Source organism: Dermacentor variabilis, chromosome 8 (assembly GCF_050947875.1).
Source record: "Dermacentor variabilis isolate Ectoservices chromosome 8, ASM5094787v1, whole genome shotgun sequence".
Lineage (NCBI taxonomy): Eukaryota > Metazoa > Arthropoda > Arachnida > Ixodida > Ixodidae > Dermacentor > Dermacentor variabilis.
Genome location: NC_134575.1, coordinates 171,600,643 through 171,622,788, shown reverse-complemented (window position 1 = coordinate 171,622,788; position 22,146 = coordinate 171,600,643). Strand labels below are relative to the sequence as shown.

The following is a 22,146-nucleotide window of genomic DNA, read 5'->3' as shown; positions in this document are numbered from 1 at the left end:
AATATCGGCTATGCCCGTTTGCTATCTGATCCACACCGCTCTCTTCCTGTCGCTTAACGTTCGCCTATCATTCTTCGTTGCATCGCTCTTTGTGTGATCCTTGTTTTCTAGCTTTTTTGTGAGTCTCCAAGCTTGTGCCTCACATGTTAGCACTAGTAGAATGCATTCATTGTACACCTTTATTTTTAGTGTTAATGATAAGCTTCCAGTAAGGATCTGAGTACGTCTGCCACATGCGCTGCAACCAAATTTTATTATTCTGTAAATTTTTTTCTGTGAGTAATTGCCCTAGGTAAACGTTTTCTTTCGCACATTCTAGAGGCTAATTGGCGATCCAGAACTCTTGTTCCCTTGCGAGGCTATTGATCATTCTCTTTGTTTTCTGCATATCAGGCTTCAACCCAACTCTTACACTCTCTCTGTTAAAGGGCCCCTCACCAGGCCTGGCTATATTTAGCTGACAAGTGCAGAGCATACAATGCGCGCTAACAATCGTGTTTGCAAGAAATTGCATCACAACGCCGTTTTCCCTTTCCCTCGCGGCGACCACACTCCAAGCCGGAGGATGACGTACTCGTGTGCCTGCGCCTACGTACTGGTGTCCGCAGTGTGACGCCGCTCTTGGTGACACGTGACTTCGAGAATTAGTCAAGGCAGCATCTGTTATTTGGGTGATCTGTTGCTTTTATTGACGAATTGAAGTCTAGAAAAATAATAGAACGCACAAACTGAATCCCTGCGTGTTTTTTGCTTCGCATCGAAGCAAGAGAGATGTACTTCCGCTTCGTCTGCTTGTTCCCACGGTCGTGCAGCCACTTGCGCAGCTACCGAAACTATGCCATTTTCTACCGCGTTCCAGCGCGCGTTCATGCTCTGCGATCCGCTTGTTCTGCCGCAGTATTCGTGTAGCATTGAATTATATCGCTAGTCATGAGTCCTTGTCCACAGTGCGCAAAACATGCGCTGCGCGAAACGCGACATCACAACAGCTCGTGTGTAACGCCATCAGTAAAAGTGCGCAGCGCCGCTAGAAAAAAAAAGCGAGGAGAAAAAAAAATGAAGCCGGGTCACGCACTCCTATGAGAGAACGCAGGGAAGCAATTTTTCTTGCGGAGACTACGCGGGTCGAGTGGAGAGAGCGTCTCGGTACGCAGGGGAGCTCGCCTTCTGAAATCATGGGTTTGCGGACCTGAAATATGTCTATCTCGGCTATTAATGAGGCGACTTAAAAAAAATTTTGAGGCAGAACGTTCACTAGAGGACATGTAACAACTTCGAGCGTATAACAAAAATTTGCTATGGGGTCTGGTAAGGGGCCCTTAAATTCCTTCATCATTTGTTGTAACTCGTCCGCAGTGTTGCTGAATAGGACAATGTCATCTGCAAACCGACGGTCGCTGAGATATTTCCCATTGATCCTTACCCCTAAGCCGTTCCAATTTAATAGTTTGAGTACTTCTCCGAAGCACGCAGTGAATAAAATAGGTGAGATTGTGTCTCCTTGTCTGACCCTTTTCTTGTTAGGTATCTTCCTACTTGTGGAGAATTAGGGTAGCTGTGGAATCTTTGTAGATGTTTTCCACAATATTTACGTAAGCCTCCTCTACTCCTTGATTACGTAGTGCATCAATGACTGCTGGTGTCTGTACTGAACCAAATGCCCTTTCGTAATCAATGAAAGCCATGTAGAGAGTTTAATTGTACTGTGCAGATTTCTAGATTACCTGATTGATTATATGGACATGATCCATTGTACAGTATCGCTTCCTGAAGCCAGCGTGTTCCCTTGGTTGACAGAAGTCAGTGTTGCCCTTATTCTATTGGAAATTATCTTCGTGATTATTTTATACAATACTAGAAGTAAGGTAATGGGCCTATAATTTTTCAATTCTTTAACGTCTCCCTTTTTGCTGATTAGTATAATGTTGGCATTATTACAGTTCTCTGGGACCCTTGGAAGTCGTGAGACATCTCGTATAATGGGCCGCAACCTTTTCAAGCATGCCTCCTCTATGTTTGATTAAATCGGCTTTAAATCCATCTTCACCTGTCACCTTTCCTTGTTTCATGTCTTCGAAGGTCCTTCTAACTTCATCGCAAGTTATAGAAAGAGCCTTTGTAACCTGTTCATTACTACTTTCAAAGGAGGTGTCTTGACTGCTCTGGGTATTGTGCATGTCAGTATAGAATTCTTCCGCTGCTTTTGCTACACCTTCGAAATTGCTGATGATATTGCCCTACTTATCCTTCAGTGCATATATCTTGGCTTCCTATGTCAAGTTTGCTTCGCACTGATTTCATGCTGCATCCATTTTATTACTACTTCCTCAGTCTTTCTTACGTTATAATTTCGAATATCCTTTATTTTCTCCTTGCTGATCAGTTTTCGCAATTCCGCGAATTATGTCAGATCCCTCGAGTAGGACTGTTCCATTTTGTTTCTTTATTAGCTCCTTCGTTGCCTGGGAGAGATTACCTAGTGGTCGCCTTGATGCAATGCCTCCCACTGCAAGAGCTGCTTCTGATGCAGCCTGGTTACGGTTTTATTCATTACCTCTATGTCATCCACATCTCGCTTTTCTAAAGCTGCATATTTCTTTGCAAGTAATAGCCTGAAATGGTCCGCTTTTATCATTAGTGCGGCTAGGTTGGCCTGTTTCTTAACAAATTTTACCCTTTCCCTCTTCAAATTGAGGGGAATCCTAGCCCTCACTAACCTATGATCACTGCACTTTACCCTACCTATCACTTCTTCATCCTGCGCTATGCTGGGTTCGGCAGAAAGTATGAAATCAATTTCATTTCTTGTTTCACCATTAGGGCTTTTCCAGGTTCACTTTTTGCTCCGATGCTTTCAGAAGAAGGTGTTCATTATTGGTAGTTTATTCCTTGCCGCGAATTATGCCAACATCTCCCCTCTAGTGTGTCTATAGCCGACGCCCTAGTTGCCAATTGCTTGTTCCCCAGCCTGATTTTCCTACACTTTTGCATTGAAGCCGCCAATTACTACAGTCTATTGAGCTTGCGCTTTTCTCATGGCTAATTCCCCGTATCCATAAAACTGATCTACTTCATCGTCATCATGACTAGAGGTTGGAGCGTAGGCTAGTACCACCTTTAATATACACCTATTTGTAAGCTTTATTACGGCGACTGCTACGCTCCAATTATTGCTGTAAGTTCGTGAATGTTGCCCGCTATGTTCTTATGTATTTGGAATCCTACCCCTCATAACTTCCTATCTAGGAGGGCTCTATAGCAGAGGACGTGGCCGTTAGTCAGCACTCTATGAGCCTCACCAGTTTTTCTGACCTCAGTAAGGCCAATGGTAACCCAACCATTGCCTGAAAGTTCCTCAAATATTCCTGCTAAGTTGGCATAACTCGAAATAGTTCGGGTGTTAAGGTTGCATGGGTCAATTTTCATATATATATATATATATATATATATATATATATATATATATATATATATATATATAATGTATTGGGTTGATTTGGAAGATGAGAAGCACAACTTCGCGGTTATTTTTCGATTACTGAATTATTAGTTTTGGTTGGCAGACCGACCTTTTCCGAGGGACACAAATTTTCGCAATAGAATCTTTATATATATATAGGCAGAGAAAGACAGACACCCAGAAAGAGGGAAAAGACAGAAAAAAGGGAGACGCTGAAAAAGAAAGCAGCAACATGCCCGAGATGACAGAGGCTAGGGCCAGAGAGATAACTTGTCGGTAATGGGGCTATTCACGGCACATTCGTCTCCGCTTTCATCAGTGGCAGTGACGGGGACTGTTCAGACGGTTCCCGTCACACTTGCTTTTACGTGATGGCGAACACGTAATCCATTTTATGGTGTCGCTATGAAATTGAATAGAATGCGCAAAAAAAAAATTCAGCAGTGATTTATGTCGCGTACTATGTTTAGGGAAAAAAAATGTGACATTTAGCTGATCACATAAGGCCATGCTTTAAAGCAGCACCAATAAACTATAGAAGAAAAGACACGATTTGAGGACCACTAAAAGTGTGATCGCAGGCCCTACATTATGCAGCCCTCGTAGACAGGAATAATACGGCTATGACCAAACAACATTAAAGAATAAGAGCAACTTCCAGGCTCATGCAAGTAATGTAGAACGACCAAAAATCTAGGAGATATACTTATTTACAAGGAAGCACTGCAATGATGATTTGCACTGAAAAGAATAACAAAAATAACCCCCTCTCACAAATTGAACGCGAATTTCGCTTGAGCATCCTTCTAATCGTTTATATAATTAGCGTCCTTCTAACTCGCCGTTCAGCTGCAAGACAACGAGAAGCACCCATACTATTTCACAGCTATGAAGCACCGGCTGTGGTGTTCAAGTGCCGATACAGATCTGATCACGTGCCTCTCCGAGCGCCGAGATATATTGGGCGCTGAAGTTAGCCGCCCCGCGCTGCGCTACCAGCGCGAGTCGATATCGCGCCCGCTGTGTCGATGACGTCATCCGCACGGTCTCTCGACTGTTCTTATCTAGCTCATCCATCATCTGCCGTGACAGCTGCGCCGTTGACATCGTTCTTGGCGTTGTGCCAACTGTCAGCGCCGAGCTTCACACAACCACATAGCTAATCTTTAAAGTCACCGTGGCATATAGGCTCATGTGCGAAGGAATATACCTAGCATTGCAGTTAGTGAAAAGCATTGTTTAATACTGTTGCGAGGTTCATAATAAAAGTTTAAGCACTTCAACATTAAAGCAAATCTTGTCGAGGTATCCTTATTACAGTGGAACCCCGCAAAATAAGGTATATTGCGACACGTTAGGAAAACTCTAAAAATAATCACAAGATTCAATTCATGCCACTGACCATATACATGGTTTCGCAGCTAATGTTAGCCGAGCTCTTAAAAATAAGTCAGGATACATGAGGACGCAACCAATGGTATTCCGTCAGCACTGAGGTACAGATCCAGAATAAAAAATTGGAGGACGCTTAAGCTTCGCCTTCAAGAGTGGAACGCGACAGCGTTCCCGTCGAGCCGCCAAGGGGTGTAAGACAATGGGCTACGGCGCAGCGACTACGCGCCCCGCATCGGACGCGGTGAGCGTCGAGCAACGCAGCGTTCGGCGCGACAACGAAATGTGCGCCTGACCAAGCGACGCACGCCTGAGCCTGAAACAGCTCCTTTCTAAGGCAACACCGCGTTCACTAGAGGCGCTTTTGTACCGCTTTGAAGCATCGAACTCGTGGCTCAGTGGTAACGTCTCCGTCTCGCACTCCGGAGACCCTGGTTCGATTCCCACCCAGCCCATCTTGGAAGTTGCTTTTTATTTATGAAGTGCCTGCCGTGATTTATCGCTCATAGCCAACGACGCCGACGCCGACGACACCGGCTTTTCTGCGACACGAGCTCCTTAACGCTATCGCGTTAATATTTTTTGCGATTGAACCATACATAACTTGAATAGATTAATTAAGGAACTTTTTAATTGACAAACTTAACGCGCGAATTTTTACAGAAAGTAGTAATTGTGTTTTGGAATACGCGATTCAGTTGTTTTCAGTAGGCTATGTCTTGAGTAAATATTTTCTTTTTCTGGGTTATTTGGAAAACGCGGGAAATGTGAAAATGGGCGCATAATTACGCGTGCCTGCACCACGAGAACAGCGGTACCAGGCGTTACTAGGAATTATGAACTCTGCTCAATGCATGGCTCGGTTGCCACGTGAAATGGGCAAGGCGTCGGCGTTGCAGTTGGTCACCGTGAACAGCGAGCTTCGTCCTCCGCGTGATGCGCGAAGCCAATGAGGTGCACGGCGGCATTGAGGACGAGGAGGAGGACAAAGCTTTGAGCACCTTGATAAGGCGCTGTCACTGGTTGCCTCTCGACTCAAAAGAACTACTGAAGGTGCCGCTAACGAATCGTGGCATTGCTGTGTCGCCATCATCGACTTGACGCCGTCAGAGCAGGGGTGCTATTCTCGACACGCATGGCGGCTGCACGGCCGCCATTATCCGCCATGTTGACTCTCTGATTGGCTGTGGCGAGTTCACGTGCCTTGAAATTTGTGCCGGGAAATGGAAGTTTTACGAAATGTCATTTTGCGTTTTCAGCAAGATGACGAAACGTGACGTGAAGCTGCAAATTTTATGGACTAATACATTTTTTTGGTCCTTGGCAGATATACTGTGATGTTAGCGCTTCAAAAAGAATGTGAGCAGTAGCGTGAAGAGCCAGTGCAATGCATCTGCAATTGTGCGAATATGTGGTGACGACCCAAGATATGTGCCATGCCAGCTTGCTGATTGGCTGAAGGAATATCTCCTGAGGAGCGTCACAGGAAGGGCTGTTTCGTAAACGTCATTTTGACGACGCGTGACGTTGCGCCGGGCCGCCATTGCTGATATTTTCCGCCATAATTTTTGCTGCGACGAGCCGCGCGAATTATGCTAATGAGCAGCCATATGCAATGGCAGCCGAGAGGATTACGTATCGCCACATTTTCCCCGTCGTTTGGCGCGACGAAAATCTTTTGTTCATTACGCGTGCTCATAGTATTTATATTTACATCGCTCTCGGGTGGTGTTGGCATTTGTGTTTGGGCCATCATTTTTTAAAAGAACGCGTTTATACGAAATAATATTGGTTAAATATAGCAAACTTTTGGCAGTGTTGTCCACTTTTCACTGCTGCATTTGTATTGTAATCAAGAATAATGCCTTCTCGCACAATAAAAAGTTATGACAACGGCCTCTTTCTCATTTATAAAAAGAAATGTACGCAAGGCGGCGCCTTGAAGTTTCCTCCAGCGGTGCGAGTAACGAGCGAAATGAACAAGAGATGGCATCGCCGGCGCTTGCGTTGCGCTAGTGGATATCTCTGGCGCCCGCAACGCTACCGGTAATATTCGGCCGTTTCTCAGCCAGCCGAGTCGGGCTGAGTCACTTGCGTTTCACGAGATAGCGACAACGTGGCCTAGAACGTGCGCGCATCACCACTGGTATGTCGCGTATAGTGTCTCAAGCAAGAAAACAAGTGCGTTGGCACCAACATGCGATGACTCATTCCATTTTCCGGGGACATGCATCCTAGCTGTTGAAGCAGACGACGGCTTGTACGCAGCAGACGACGGAAGCGAGAAGCGTTTTCGACGGAATAATCATACGCTTTGAGATAGCTGCTTTATTTTTACTGCGGAGGAAAACTGTTTTGCTTTACCGATAACGCTACATTCAGTGCCTTCATTTCAGTTTCTTAGCGAAACGTCAAGTTGGCGTCACGTTACGTAAGCAAAACGGGGCCACCAGCGCCATTTTGTTTGCGTCGAGCCTACGTCACGCATCGAAGAAAATGGCGGAATCTCCAGAATAGCGCCCCAGAACAGCAAATTTACGTAGGCGCTTTGCGGCCGAGCTGCCGCCGGCAATATGCGCGCCGACGGAAGCGGCGTAGCGCTCACGTGACCAGGAACCAGGCGGATCTCGCCATTGCTCCGACGGTTAAGGGCGCTCCTTGTCGGATTTCAGTTCGAAGCGAATTTAATGGGAGCATCTTTTTTTGACCCCCCCCCCCCCCCCCCGAGAATATGACAACCTCTGGAGTGCTCAAAAACAATCAATTTCGCAGCGTGTGAATTTCATTCGCGTTTATTTGGTTGTCGTTTCCCGCCCTCTAGCAGTTGGTTCCTAACAGTGAGTCTCCGTCACGTGAACACACTAGGACAGCAAGGAGTTCTATACCTACAGAAAACGGAAAAAGAAACCCTAGCTTACTCCCGGCAATGCTGGAGCCGCTTTCGGGGCATATGTACAGCGGGTAGTATTAGTGAGCGTTGTCACACTTGAGGTACGTCCACGTCTCCTGCATCTGCTTACAGATGCCTACTGGGACTCACATCAATCCGACGCCATAATCCTGTCTGACGGGCAACTCCTGCCCAAAATTTTGGGCTTCAGGCAAGCGTAGTATTTCACGCCCTGCTAGCTAATGAGAGGTCACCGTGGCATTGACGACCGCAGTCAATAAAGCCTGGGCTCTTGATTAAATCTGGGTGCTGCCAGAAAGAATGCGATGGCTGCGGTAGAGAATGCACTCTTGTTCTAATACGAAGAGGTTTTTCCCATAAAATGTCGAGCCACGTTTTTATTTGCCTAATCTCGACTCAAGGGAAGAGGACTCTTTCCGTGGTAGGAGCACCTACATTGTTGAAGCACCATCCTTGAGGCAAGCTATGATTCGATTAACTACAAATTGATCAACTGATCAAAAAGGCGAAAATAAGTGATATTTGAAACTATAACGTGAGAAAGATTGAAGAAGCCATGAAAAACTGACGCAGCTTGAAATCAGTGAAAAGGAAACTTAGCATAGGACAAACCAAGTAGGATGCACTGAAACAGAAACAGGATAATATCATCAGCAATCTCGAAGGTATAGTAAAAGCAGCGGAAGAATTGTATACTGACCTGTGCAGTACCCAGAGGAGTCAGGATACATCCATGAGATAGAGTAATGAACAGGATAGAGAAACTCCTCCAATAACTAGCGATGAGAGGAGAAGGGCCTTAGAAGAAATGAAACTAATAAGAGTGGCAGGAGAAGATGGAAGAACAGTCGATTTAATCAAAGGTGGTTACATATTGCTAGGAAACCTGGCGGCTCTTAATGCGAAGTGTCTATCGACTGCAAGGGTTTCAGAAAACTGGTAGAATGCAAACACTGTAGTAATCCCCAAAAGGGAGACGTTAAAGAATTGAAAAATTATAGGTGCATTAACTTAATTTCAGCATTATATAGAATATGCACCAATATAATCTCCAGTAGAATAAGGGAGAGCGTAAACTTTATTTTCAAATCAATAAGATTTGAGTCCGGCGTCCTTTTAGTGGGTCTGAGCACCCACCGCGGACGCGGTTCCGAGACCTTGTCTCGAAGCGGCTTCCTCGGCTCGCTGGAGGGCCCAGAGTTATGCTGTCAGGTTCGAGCTGAGCAGTGCGGTCTTCCAGCGCGACCGGAGGCTGGCGGTGGAAGAGACGGAGGGGTCGGCACTGCACGACTTGTTTGTTAAGTCCCGACACTCCCATAACATGTGATTTAGTGCGGCAACCTCGCCACACGATGTGCATCTGTTTGTAGTGTACATGTCCGGATATATGGCATGCATGAGTCTGGGGTTTCTGTAAGAATGTGTTTGTAATTGTATGAAGTGTACTGCTTGCATCCTGTCTAACTTAGCGTGAAGGAATGGGTATACGCGTCATAGTAACTGGTAGTGTGTCGTGATGTCGTGGTACCTGGCCAAACAATCCTTCCACGCCCAGACGTTTGCAGTACCCCGCGGGGGCTCTTCCTCCGATGATGCTCGGTGAGTGAGGCCTCGAGCAATGCGGTGAGCCACTTCGTTGGGGGTGCTCAATCCAGTGTGTGCTAGGATCCATAGCAAGCGCCTTCGGGTATCGAAGTCGACCTCTCCCTGGTGTATAGGATGTCGCTGGAGTATCTGATACGCCTCTTGCGAGATGCGCCCATTTGGAAAATTTCGAATTGCCGTTTGCAAATCGCAGATCACGTATGTTGCTTTGGTTTGTGTGAGGGCCAGTGCTATAGCCGCTTCCTCTGCCGCTTCGGCATGTGCCGTGTTCACGGTGACGCTCGTGAAGTGGTCGCTTCGCTGGCTAGTAACTGCCGCCACAAAACTCTTCCTGTCTCGATAACGGGCTACGTCGGTGATGACCGCCTCCTTGTTGTTGGAGTAACTTTGGTTCATGTGTTGCGCACTGGCTTTACGTCTCCCCTTGTGGTGTTGGAGGTGCATGTGGCGAGGCAATGGGGATACGTATAATTGTTCGCGTATCGTTCTGGAAATTTCTGCTTTGATGCCGTGCTGCGTGTGGTACGTGATGCCGAGCTTTTCGAGCACGTGTCTGCCCGGGCGGGTCTTGGATAGGCGCTCGAGTTGGGACACTTGTTGCACCTCCACGAGTTCCTCGAGCGTATTGTGTAGACCTAGTTCTAAGAGCTTGGTGGTGCTGACTCCGGGCGCAAGTCCCAACGCACATTTGTACGCCTCGCGTATGAGGGCGTTGAGCCTATTTCTTTCCGCTACTGTCCAGTTGTCAAACGCTGCCGTGTACTTTATTTGAGAAATGACGAAGGTTTGTGTAAGTCGTATGACGCTACCTGCGAGCATGCCCGCGTGTTTGATGGTGATACGTCGAATGAGCTGCATCGTGCTGGTGGCCTTTGCCGTTATCTTGCGAAGTGCTTCGCATTGCCGCCCTTGTGTTCGATCACCAATCGTAATACCCCGATCTTATCTACCATGGGGATGGGTAGGCCGTTCGATGCCATTAATTGGATATGTTCTTTTTCCGGGGGGTTGTAACCTTTAGGTGGGCGCCCCTTTCTCACCGGTCTATATAGCAGCTGTTCTGATTTCTCGGCCGAGCAGGCAAGTCCCGTGCCCACGAGGTAGTTTTCCACGCATTGAATGGCCTGCTGTAAACTTTGCTCGATCGCTCCATCACTGCCCGTTGTCGTCCAGATCGTAATATCATCCGCGTATAGCATGTGATGCAGTCCTTTAATTTGAACCAATCGGTTGGGTAACCCCAGCAGGACGAGAGTGAAGAGCATCGGCGAGATCACCGAGCCCTGCGGGGTGCCCGAGCTCCCGATGTTGATTTGATCTGACTCTAGTTGTCGCACTCGCATGCGAGCGGTTCTTCCCATGAGGAAGTCTCGGACGTAGTTGTACGTTCGCAGCCCGAGATTTAGCTTGTCGATTTGTCGCAATATGGTGTCGTGGTAAACGTTATCGAAGGCCTTCTTCAGGTCCAGCCCGAGAATGGCTCTCGTGGAGCGCCCCGCATTGTCTATAATTTGATGTTTTGTTTGCAGAAGGGCGTCTTGCGTGGAGAGATGTCTTCTGAGCCAAATCATGGTGTGTGGAAATAATTCGTTGTCCTCGAGGGAATCCGTGAGTCTATTGAGAAACGCGGGCTCCATCAACTTGCCCACGCAAGACGTGAGGGAGATGGGGCGCAGGTTCTCCAGGTGTAGTTTCTTGCCGGGTTTCGGTATCAGTATGACATTTGCTTTTTTCCATTGCTGGGGTAGCTTGCCGTGCACCCAACACGCGTTAATATATTTTCTGAGTTTCTCGATCAATCCGTCATTGAGATTGCGTAGTGCCATATTGGATATTCGATCGGGGCCACGGACCAACTTGGTGTTGAGTTTTACGAGGGCCGCCTGGATTTCGGCAACGGAGAATTCCGCGTCTAAGGTGGCGTTGCTTTCTCCCGAGTAGTCCGGATATATTTGCGGTGGCGTTTGGGATGTGTAAGGGCGTTCCACCTCCCGTAGGAATTTTTGCTCCGTTCTCCCGCAAGCGTGTATGATTTTGTATATGCCTTGTATGTGTGTGGTCTTGGTGTTGGTGGGATCAATTAGGTACCGTAGTATCTGCCACGTGCAACGCGTGGTGAGTTGACTGTCCATCTCCGCACATTTCTCTTCCCATTGTTGTTGTTGCAGGTTAAGTGCGTGCTTTTCTATTTCTTTGTTGAGTTGCGCTATCCGTTTACGTAGTCTCCTATTGTGTCTCTTGTTTCCATCGGTGCTGCAGGTGGGTTTTGGCTTCCTACATGTGCAGCAACCGGGAGTCTATTGTCTCGAGCCCAGCTCTCGACGGGATCGTTTGCGTCACGCGCTCGATATCCCACCTCCGAATAAGGGAAACACTGGGCTTTAATCAACCAAGGGAACATGCTGGCTTCAGGATGGGATACTCTACAATGAGGGCACTCTACAATCAGGTAATCGACAAATCTGCAGAGTACAATAAGCCTCTCTATATGGCTTTCATCGATTACGAAAAGCATTTGATTTAGCAGAGATACCAGCAGTCAAAGAGGCATTACGCAATCAAGGAGTACAGACCGCTTACGCAAATACCTTGGAAAATATCTAAGGAGATTCCACAGCTACCTTAATTCTACACACACAAAAAAAGCAGGAAGATACCCATAGAGAAAGGGGTCAAACACGGAGACACAAACTCTCCAATGCTTTTCGCTGCGTGTTTGGAAGAAGTACTGAAGCTATTAAACTGGGAAGGCTTAGAAGTAAGGATTGACGGCGAATATCTCAGCAAACTTCGGTTTGCCGATGACATTGTTCTATTAAGCAACACTGCAGATGAATTACAACAAATCATTGAGGACATTAACAGAGAGAGTGTAAGAGTGGGGTTGATAATATGCAGAAGACAAAGATAATGATGAATAGCCGGGTAAGGGAATAAGAGTTCAGGATCGCCAATCAGCCTCTAGATTCTGTGAAGGAGTACGTTTACCTATGCCAAATAATCACAGGGGACCCTGATCTTGAGAAGCAAATTCATAGAAATATAAGAATTGGTTGGATCGCATATGGTAGATATTGTCGGCTCCTGACTTGAAGCTTACCATTATCATTGAAAATGAAGGTGTGCAATCAGTGCATTTCACCGGTGCTGACATATTGGGCAGAGACGTGGAAATTGACAAAGAAGCTTGAGAACAATTTAAGGACCACGCAAAGAGCGATGGAACGAAGAATGCTAGGCATAGCGTTAAGAGACAGAAAGAGAGCGGTTTGGATCAGAGAGAAAACGGGTATAGCGATATTGGAATGAACAATAAGAGAAAAAAATGGAGCTGGGCAAGTCATGTAATGCGCAGGTTTGATAATCGTTGGACGATTAGGATTACTGGATTGGTATCAACAGAAGAGAAACGCAGCCGAGGACAGCGAAGTCTAGGTGAAGCGATGAAATTAGGAAATTCGCGGGCGCTGGTTGGTATCGGTTGGCGCGGGACAAGGTATAATTGGAGATCGCAGGGAGGCGCATTCGTCCTACAGTGGGCATAAAATAGGATGATGACGGTGATTTTTATTTTTAGTTAATGTTACCTTACAGGGCCCTAGAAGCATTGTGTAAAAGGGGAGAATACACTCAAAGGTTATGGAATGATTAGAATATATATTTGAATAATTATATAAGAAATACATTGTAAGAAATGCGCCAAATTCACTAATGTAGTGTTAATATTGCACAATGGACAAGCCGAATGGTTTGAACGCGAGATGTCATTGAACAAGAAACTTCCACAACGTAAAATATCATGAATAGATTTACAGAACGACGGGACATATTTGGCTATAACAAAACATTATTTCAGGGATAGTAGCATAAAGGTTGTGTAACTAAGTGCATTATCATATTGTCCTACGGCTACCGCTAGCTGTTCTGCTTCCACGAAAACTACAGTGTAGCATGGGGTCTTCTTTTCTTCACAGCATCATAGACATTGAGAAGAAAAGGAAGACTGCTGGGCCAGAAGCCAGAGCTGATGAGGCCAACGTTCGCGTGAGGTTACATGATAATCCAAACGCGACACTGTGTCTCGTTGTCACTATGGGAGGAGTTGTTCTGCCAGCGCCAATCTTATACAGATAAAATAGAACTTCATGACAACGTAGAGCGCTGGTCTTTGACATGACATTTTTCGTTCGTCGACTACGTCACCTAAGGGTCAGGGTGGGAACGCAAGGTGCTCGAGGGCTTTCACACAACCGCTGTGGTATCGATCGCAGAAGGAGACCGGGGACACGTTCCTCGATTTCCTGATGGACAGCTGCCGGGATCACTTCAGGCAGCGCGAGCAGTTGCAGCCAGGGTGTGCAGGCACTGGCAAAACGACCGAGCAGCCGCGCAAGTCCGGAGAACCCAGCCACCGTTGGACGGGTTTCGTGAGCTTCCTGGCCGGGCTCCTGACAGCCATCACAGAGAGAGGAAGCGTGGTCGGCACCAAGCTCTGCGGACGTGCTTTCTGCCTGGCGGCGATGCTGTGCGAGTGCTGCAAGAACATGGTCGACGCGATGACACAGGACAGCGCTGCCGAGGTCCGTGGCCGATGACCGTACTCGGCGCTGTCAATGCGACATTGCGAGCCCGTCTATATCCGCACGAGCGTTGATGTAAACCTGGGAAGGCAATGTAGCACGGCACGCAGTTGCAATGCTTTGCGGCAACCGAGGATATAGCTTCATAGTGAGTCTAATGCAGGCAAATCAAGCGCTACGATCGGCAACCCGAGCAAATTAGCATATGAATGAATGTTTATTTCAACAAAACAAGTACAATACAGTGGAATGGTAGGAGAGTGGGAAAAAAAGCTGCACATGGCAGCTTTGCTGCTCCCAAAACCCACAAACATCCGAGCAGCAGGGTGGAGCAACATATTTCGTAATGACTATAAAAATGACTGATTATATAAATACAAGAAGATTGATCACCTAGTCAACAAAAAACATTTTGAATCATAATTGAATCAGACATAGTTTAGACATGAAAGACATAACTGAATCATTTAGAGGCGTGAAAGAAAGTTAAAAAGAAACTAGAAAACACGGCAATGCATCAGTTTCATTACTCATGAGCTCCTGAGTAACGAAAATAATGAGCTGATGAGCTCATGAGTAATGATGAGTAATGAGCCTAGGCAGTCTAGAACATGGCATTTGCATGCCGTAATGGGTACGCGAGTGAGGTGTGTACCAGTATTCCGGAACTCGGGTTGTGTAACGAGCTTTACGCTTCCTGAGTTGGGCTGTTGACTGTGTAAGGCTTATATTGCTTTCGTGCTTCTTTTGATGGGCTATTGGCAGGCGGTATACCATAGGACTTGCAATTTTTAAAATTGAAGCTCTTGAAATAAGGAGGCCGATGGGAATTCGAACGGCTTGTTACATATAGCACGAACTGCTTTATTTCGTATTACGTAGAAGTTCTTAATGTTTGTTGTACAAGTCGTACCCGACACAAGGCAACAGTAGTTTTAAGTGGCTCATGAAGCAGGAATTTATCTATCAACTGTTTATTGGAACGGGGGAGAAAGCTCAGTGAGTAGATGAAGCCAGTAATTTGGAGTAGCTTGCCTGCCACGAAATCTGTATGATTGTTCCGGGTCATGTGTTGGTCAAAGTGTACACCTACAGATTTTACCAATTCAGTGATTTGAATCGTAGGGAAATTATTCCTGAGGTGTTCTTGTAAAGTGGCCTCTATATTTTTTTCCCTAAATAGCAGTCCTTTAGTTTTTGAGGACTTAATACTTAGGCCAATTTTGACTATTTCCAATGCGATATTAGGCTTAGAGACTAAACGAATTGGGTTTTTATCGAATTGGAGTATCGATCAATGTTTATCAAATCGTGGACATAAATTTTAAAAAGAAGGGGCACTGAAATGCTGCCCTATCATCATCATCATCATCAGCCTAGTTACGCCCACTGCAGGGCAAAGGCCTCTCCCATACTTCTCCAACTACCCCGGTCATGTACTAATTGTGGCCATGTTGTCCCTGCAAACGTCTTAATGTCATCCGCCCACCTAACTTTCTGCCGCCCTCTGCTACGCATCCCTTCCCTTGGAATCCAGTCCGTAACCCTTAGTGACCATCGGTTATCTTCACTCCTCATTACATGTCCGGCCCATGCCCATTTCTTTTTCTTGATTTCAACTAAGATGTCGTTTACCCGCGTTTGTTGCCTCACCCAATCTGCTCTTTTCTTATCCCTTAACGTCAAACCAATCATTCTTCTTTCCATAGCTCGTTGCGTCGTCCTCAATTTCAGCAGAACCCTTTTCGTAAGTCTCCAGGTTTCTGCCCCATATGTGAGTACTGGTAACACACAGCTGTTATACACTTTCCTTTTGAGGGATAGTGGCAACCTGCTGTTCATGATTTGAGAATGCCTGCCAAACGCACCCCAGCCCATTCTTATTCTTCTGGTTATTTCAGTCTCATGATCCGGATCCGTGGTCACTACCTGCCCTAAGTAGATGTAGTCCCTTACCCCTTCCAGTGCTTCGCTACCTATCGTAAACTGCTGTTCTCTTCCGAGCCTGTTAAACATTACTTTAGTTTTCTGCAGATTAATTTTCAGACCCACCCTTCTGCTTTGCCTCTCCAGGTCAGTGAGCATGCATTGCAATTGGTCTCCTGAGTTACTAAGCAAGGCAATATCATCAGCGAATCGCAAGTTGCTAAGGTATTCTCCATCAACTTTTATCCCCAATTCTTCCCACTCCAGGCCTCTGAATACCTCCTGTAAACATACTGTGAATAGCATTGGAGATATCGTATCTCCCTGTCTGACGACTTTCTTTATAGGGATTTTGTTGCTTTCTTTGTGGAGGACTACGGTGGCTGTGGAGCCGCTATAGATATCTTCCAGTATCTTTACATATGGCTCATCTACACCCTGATTCCGTAATGCCTCCATGACTGCTGAGGTTTCGACTGAATCAAGCGCTTTCTCGTAATCAATGAAAGCTATATATAACGGTTGGTTATATTCTGCACATTTCTCTATCACTTGATTGATAGTGTGAATATGGTCTATTGTTGAGTAGCCTTTACGGAATCCTGCCTGGTCCTTTGGTTGACAGAAGTCTAAGGTGTTCCTGATTCTATTTGCGATTACCTTAGTAAATACTTTGTAGGCAACGGACAGTAAGCTGATCGGTCTATAATTTTTCAAGTCTTTGGCGTCCCCTTTCTTGTGGATTAGGATTATGTTAGGGTTCTTCCAAGATTCCGGTACGCTCGAGGTTATGAGGCATTGCGTATACAGGGTGGCCAGTTCCTCTAGAACAATCTGACCACCATCCTTCAACAAATCTGCTGTTACCTGATCCTCCCCGGCTGCCTTCCCCCTTTGCATAGCTCCTAAGGCTTTCTTTACTTCTTCTGGCGTTACCTGTGGGATTTCGAATTCCTCTAGGCTATTCTCTCTTCCACTATCGTCGTCGGTGCCACTGGTACTGTATAAATCTCTATAGAACTCCTCAGCCACTTGAACTATCTCATCCATATTAGTAACGATATTGCCGGCTTTGTCTCTTAACGCACACATCTGATTCTTGCCTATTCCTAGTTTCTTCTTCACTGTTTTTAGGCTTCCTCCGTTCCTGAGAGCCTGTTCAATTCTATCCATATTATAGTTCCTGATGTCCGCTGTCTTACGCTTGTTGATTAACTTAGAAAGTTCTGCCAGTTCTATTCTAGCTGTAGGGTTAGAGGCTTTCATACATTGGCGTTTCTTGATCAGATCTTTCGTCTCCTGCGATAGCTTACTGGTTTCCTGTCTAACGGAGTTACCACCGACTTCTTTTGCGCACTCTTTAATGGTTCCCATGAGATAGTCGTTCATTGCTTCAACACTAAGGTCCTCTTCCTGAGTTAAAGCCGAATACCTGTTCTGTAGCTTGATCCGGAATTCCTCTAGTTTCCCTCTTACCGCTAACTCATTGATTGGCTTTATGTGTACCAGTTTCTTCCGTTCCCTCCTCAAGTCTAGGCTAATTCGAGTTCTTACCATCCTATGGTCACTGCAGCGTACCTTGCCGAGCACGTCTACATCTTGTATGATGCCAGGGTGCGCGCAGAGTATGAAGTCGATTTCATTTCTACTCTCACCATTCGGGCTCCTCCACGTCCACTTTCGACTAACCCGCTTGCGGAAAAAGGTGTTCATTATCCGCATATTATTCTGTTCTGCAAACTCTACTAATAATTCTCCTCTGCTATTCCTAGAGCCTATGCCATATTCCCCCACTGACTTGTCGCCAGCCTGCTTCTTGCCTACCCTGGCATTGAAGTCGCCCATCAGTATAGTGTATTTTGTTTTGACTTTACCCATCGCCGATTCCACGTCTTCATAAAAGCTTTCGACTTCCTGGTCATCATGACTGCATGTAGGGGCATAGACTTGTACCACCTTCAATTTGTACCTCTTATTAAGTTTCACAACAAGACCTGCCACCCTCTCGTTAATGCTATAGAATTCCTGTATGTTACCAGCTATTTCCTTATTAATCAGGAATTCGACTCCTAGTTCTCGTGTCTCCGCTAAGCCCCGGTAACACAGTACATGCCCGCTTTTTAGCACTGTATATGCTTCTTTTGTCCTCCTAACCTCACTGAGCCCTGTTATATCCCATTTACTACCCTCTAATTCCTCCAATAATACTGCTAGACTCGCCTCACTAGATAGCGTTCTAACGTTAAACGTTGCCAGGTTCAGATTCCAATGGCGGCCTGTCCGGAGCCAGGTATTCTTAGCACCCTCTGCAGCGTTACAGATCTGACCGCCGCCGTGGTCAGTTGCTTCGCAGCTACTGTGGACTGAGGGCCGGGGCTTGATTGTTGTATTCATATAGGAGGTTGTGGCCAAGTACTGCACCAGGGTGGCCAATCCTGCTCTGGTGAGAGGGTGCGTTACCGGTTCTGGTCACCGGGATCAGGCCGCACTCCAGGCCTGTTTGTGCAATTTCTCAACACACGGTTCTTTTTTTTTTGGTATTTCCCGGAGGAGAATTGCGCGGCACCGGGATTTGAATCACGGTCCTCTTGCACTGGAGACGGATACTCTACCGTCCCCGCAGGAGTTAAATTAAAATTTGAATTATGGTGTTTTGCGTGACAAAAACCACTTTCTGATTATGCACGCCGTAGTGGAGGACTCCGAAAATTGCGACCACCTGGGGTTCTTTAACGTGCACCTAATTCTAAGTACACGGGTGTTTTCGCATTTCGCCCCCATCGAAATGCGGCCGCCGTGGCCGGGGTCCGATCCCGCGACCTCGTGCTCAGCAGTCTAACACCATGACCACTGAGCAACCACGGCAGGTCCCGCAGGAGTTGTACGCCTCATTTAACCTACAGTCAAGGTGGTGATCAGTCAAGGTGGACCAATCTGAGCTTGGTTATACCGCATGGATGGCACTCGGCTAGAGAACCTGGTATTTATGACCTGCACATGTGTGGCCACACATAATTGAGGATATATAATTTTTTTTTTAGGAGGGTTTCCGTACAGTGATAAAAGGAAGGAAAATACCTTAAAAAAAAAGGAACATAACATGTTATTTGAACTCGTGATCCTTCAATGTTGCCCGGAAAGGTAGCTCAGTCGGTTGGTTCGTCAAGCCAGCGGTTACTTTCAAGCGCTATAGCTCCTGCTCCGAGCCTCATACTTATGTGGAAAGGGGCTGGTGTTGTCCGCGACAGAAGGCATAATTTCTTGGAAAAATGGCCGCCAGAGGAGCAGCGTGAACTCGAGCGGCTTTAGAGACTAGGAAAACTGTCTTAAAGTATTTAGAATTGAGGGGTAGTTTCGTTAACAAACTATAACACGGCAATCAGCACTCGAATATAATTATAACCCTAATAATAATTGTAAATATTCATCTCATCTATAGTATCTAAAGCGCGCGCTGTTTCTTGCCTCTGCGTGTAGTAGTTAAGAGAGCCAGTTTAAGGCTAGGATAATATAGAATAGCTCTCGAAGATAGCTATTCCGGCGGCTAGCTTCCCACGCTATGCGTGCCGTCCTCGCACCTGTTAAAACTTTTCCTAGACGCTAGAACTATACTATTCCTACGCAGCCTTGAGCGATCGGAAAGCGCGTTTTCCACGCCTGGCCGGCGGAGAGGGGGGGCTTCGTTCCGGCCGCGAAGCTCTCCACATCCCCGTAAGGAGCCTGGCGGTGGTCTCGTGCGGACGATGCCCTCTCGGTGAGCGCATATTTCCCCCCTCATCTTTTAAGAGATTCAATACATACAAGCATTTGTCTCGCAAACCAGATTTATTTCAAGGGAATTTTCCACGTCTCAATTATTTCTCTCGTCGTATTCGAGTGCTCATTGCCGTGTTATAGTTTGTTAACGAAGCTTCCCCTCGTCTAAATATTGTAAGGCACTTTGTCGTGTGCGTATCATGGCCACGCATGCTTATATCGCCTTTCCGTTTCTCTACCACGGTTGCGCCTTAAAACCACGGCGCTGCAAGTTTGCTTTCTTTTCCTTCCCTCTTCTCCGCTGCCCTATGGAACACCGATATTAACTGAAGGAGGTTCAGATTCCTTATTGCTTATTTGTACACTAATACCCCTGTCACACAGACGCGGCTAAAGTCATTTTAACTCCCTTCAACCAAGGACGTCTTTATCTCGAGGGAGATGCGCGCCGTGTCACACGGCAGTCTTTTAGCAAAGGAAGTTTAAGGAAGTTCCTAGCGAAAGGAGATAGAAGATCTCCCTTGCAGGCTGAAGGGAGTACTCGTGTTCTCAGCGTGCTTGAATTTCGGGTCAAGAAATCACCCTCATATTTATTAATTTCAATTTTACCAGCAATTATAACTGTTTTTATTGCATATAATATAGTATTTGAGCACTGACAAAAATATTTGAGTTGAGCAGCTACATTCTACTCTCGAACTGGGCGTTCTCGGAATGGCTGCTGCGTTTGCCCTGACTACGCCATTTTTTGTTGTAATAAATAGTTGTATTTTGTAAGAAAAGACAAGTACCCAAAGCTTTTTAGCAATATATAACGTGTTTCTTTCATGACTGCGTATGAGGTGAGCAGCGCATAATGGGCTGCCAGCGGCAGCTTTCAAAAGCTCGCTTATAGGCCGTGTGACACCGAGCTAACTCCTTTGAGGTGAAACTCCCTTGCGGTCCTTTAAGGGAAGGAAGTTTGAAGGAGATCCGAGTTGCCCGTGTGACACGGGTACAAGTCATCCTGGGCAACATGCCTTCCAACGCCATGTGAAGGTTAAAAGAAAGCGCGTCAATGCTTTGTGTGACTTGGCATGGATTTGTTGCAAGGCATCCCAGTTACTTTCATTCTTTTTGCCGCTTAGTCTTAAACGCTATTATGAGGAGTCACGTTTTCAGTTTTCACGGTGGTTTCTTTTGAAGGCATGACTTCCATAGCATTAACCGTATCTCTAGATAACTCGCTTGTTGCTAAATATAGATGCTCGGTTACACTCGCTGTACGTAATTATTCTCTATATCTTACCAGTATTGGTTAACACTGTTCTGAAATCCACCCGAGTTTATTAGAGCCTATTAAACCTCAGTAATTAATGTCGTAGAGCAAATTTGATTGCTTTGACTCCAGAATTATCACCAAAACAACCAGCAAGGTCGCTGGGTGCCATAAAACAATAAGCACGGAGTAACCAGACGGAAAATGTAGTGGCCATAATCGCTGTGCTATCGCTAACGCACTTGGCATACGTGTGAACGCTTCGTCCTTACTCTTGCGCAGTTGGAGTGCCTTCGCTTCGCGCTGAAGAGCGCCGGCAGCAGCGCCGAGCGAGCCGCTCCCCTCCGCGTGGCGGCGCTCGCCAAGTGCCTGCGGGACAGATTCCTCGCGGAGAAATGCCCGCCAGGGGTGCGCGTGGCGCTCCTCGAACTTCTCGAGCTCCGAGCTTCGGGGTGGAAAATGGAGGCACGCCAAGAACGCTATTACACGACAGGTGCCGGTGGTGCTCGGCGCACTGATTGACATTGGGTTGCGATTGTGCTGTGTTGAGGGGTGAGAAGGCACTGTAGTAAACTCTCATCAAGCGTGGTGTTCTTTTTTTGTCGAATAATTCATGTGACGAAAGCTCATCTTTGGTTCAAGTTGTGTCATTTCAGCAGCTTGCATGCGAAGCGAGTGTTTTATGAATAGTAAGAGACATTGTAGGCGACGGTCTAAACTTCGACTGAAGTCAGTGCGGATCAGATAACGGCCTTTGACATTTCGCACCTATGATGCAATTAACAGCCCTGTCATGTAGTATTTGCTCACTATGTTATCAGCCCGACTATTATAGAGCACCTTAATTTTTGCAGTGCAGCATGAATAATTTGAATAAGTGAAAACGTTTATTTGCTTAGGTTCGGTAGTTTCCTCCCTGCAGTCAAGAAGTGTTTTTCTTTAAGTATGCTTAATAGCTTCCCGTTCATCATGGCATGCAAATGCATGTTCGGGGAATACTGTAGTGAAATCTTGGCGTAATGCGACAGAGTAGACATTAGCGGCTTGGATAACCGTGGACGTCTCGGATATTACGATGTGTGTCTTCTGCTAATTGCATTATCTTAAGTCAGAACGTGTACATATGTTTTTTACGGCTACAAGAATTCATATAGATTGAAAATTCGCATAATATATTCGCTGGAGACAGTGCACTGATTTACATTATTTCCAAGCTTAATGACTGTGCGTCGTCAAGTGATACGTTATAATTTCACTG

The 22,146-nt window shown here is 46.2% G+C and overlaps 1 protein-coding gene across 1 annotated transcript in view; it reads left to right on the top strand.

The window, feature by feature from the left end:
* Nucleotides 1-21,517, top strand: part of LOC142590723 (uncharacterized) — a 91,592-nt gene extending 70,075 nt beyond the window's left edge. The window contains exons 6-7 of the mRNA XM_075703153.1: nt 13,640-13,948; nt 21,171-21,517. Coding sequence (XP_075559268.1) covers nt 13,640-13,948; nt 21,171-21,410 — 549 coding nt within the window. The 3' untranslated portion in view covers nt 21,411-21,517. The remainder of the gene's footprint in view (nt 1-13,639; nt 13,949-21,170) is intronic.
* Nucleotides 21,518-22,146: the final 629 nt, after the last annotated feature.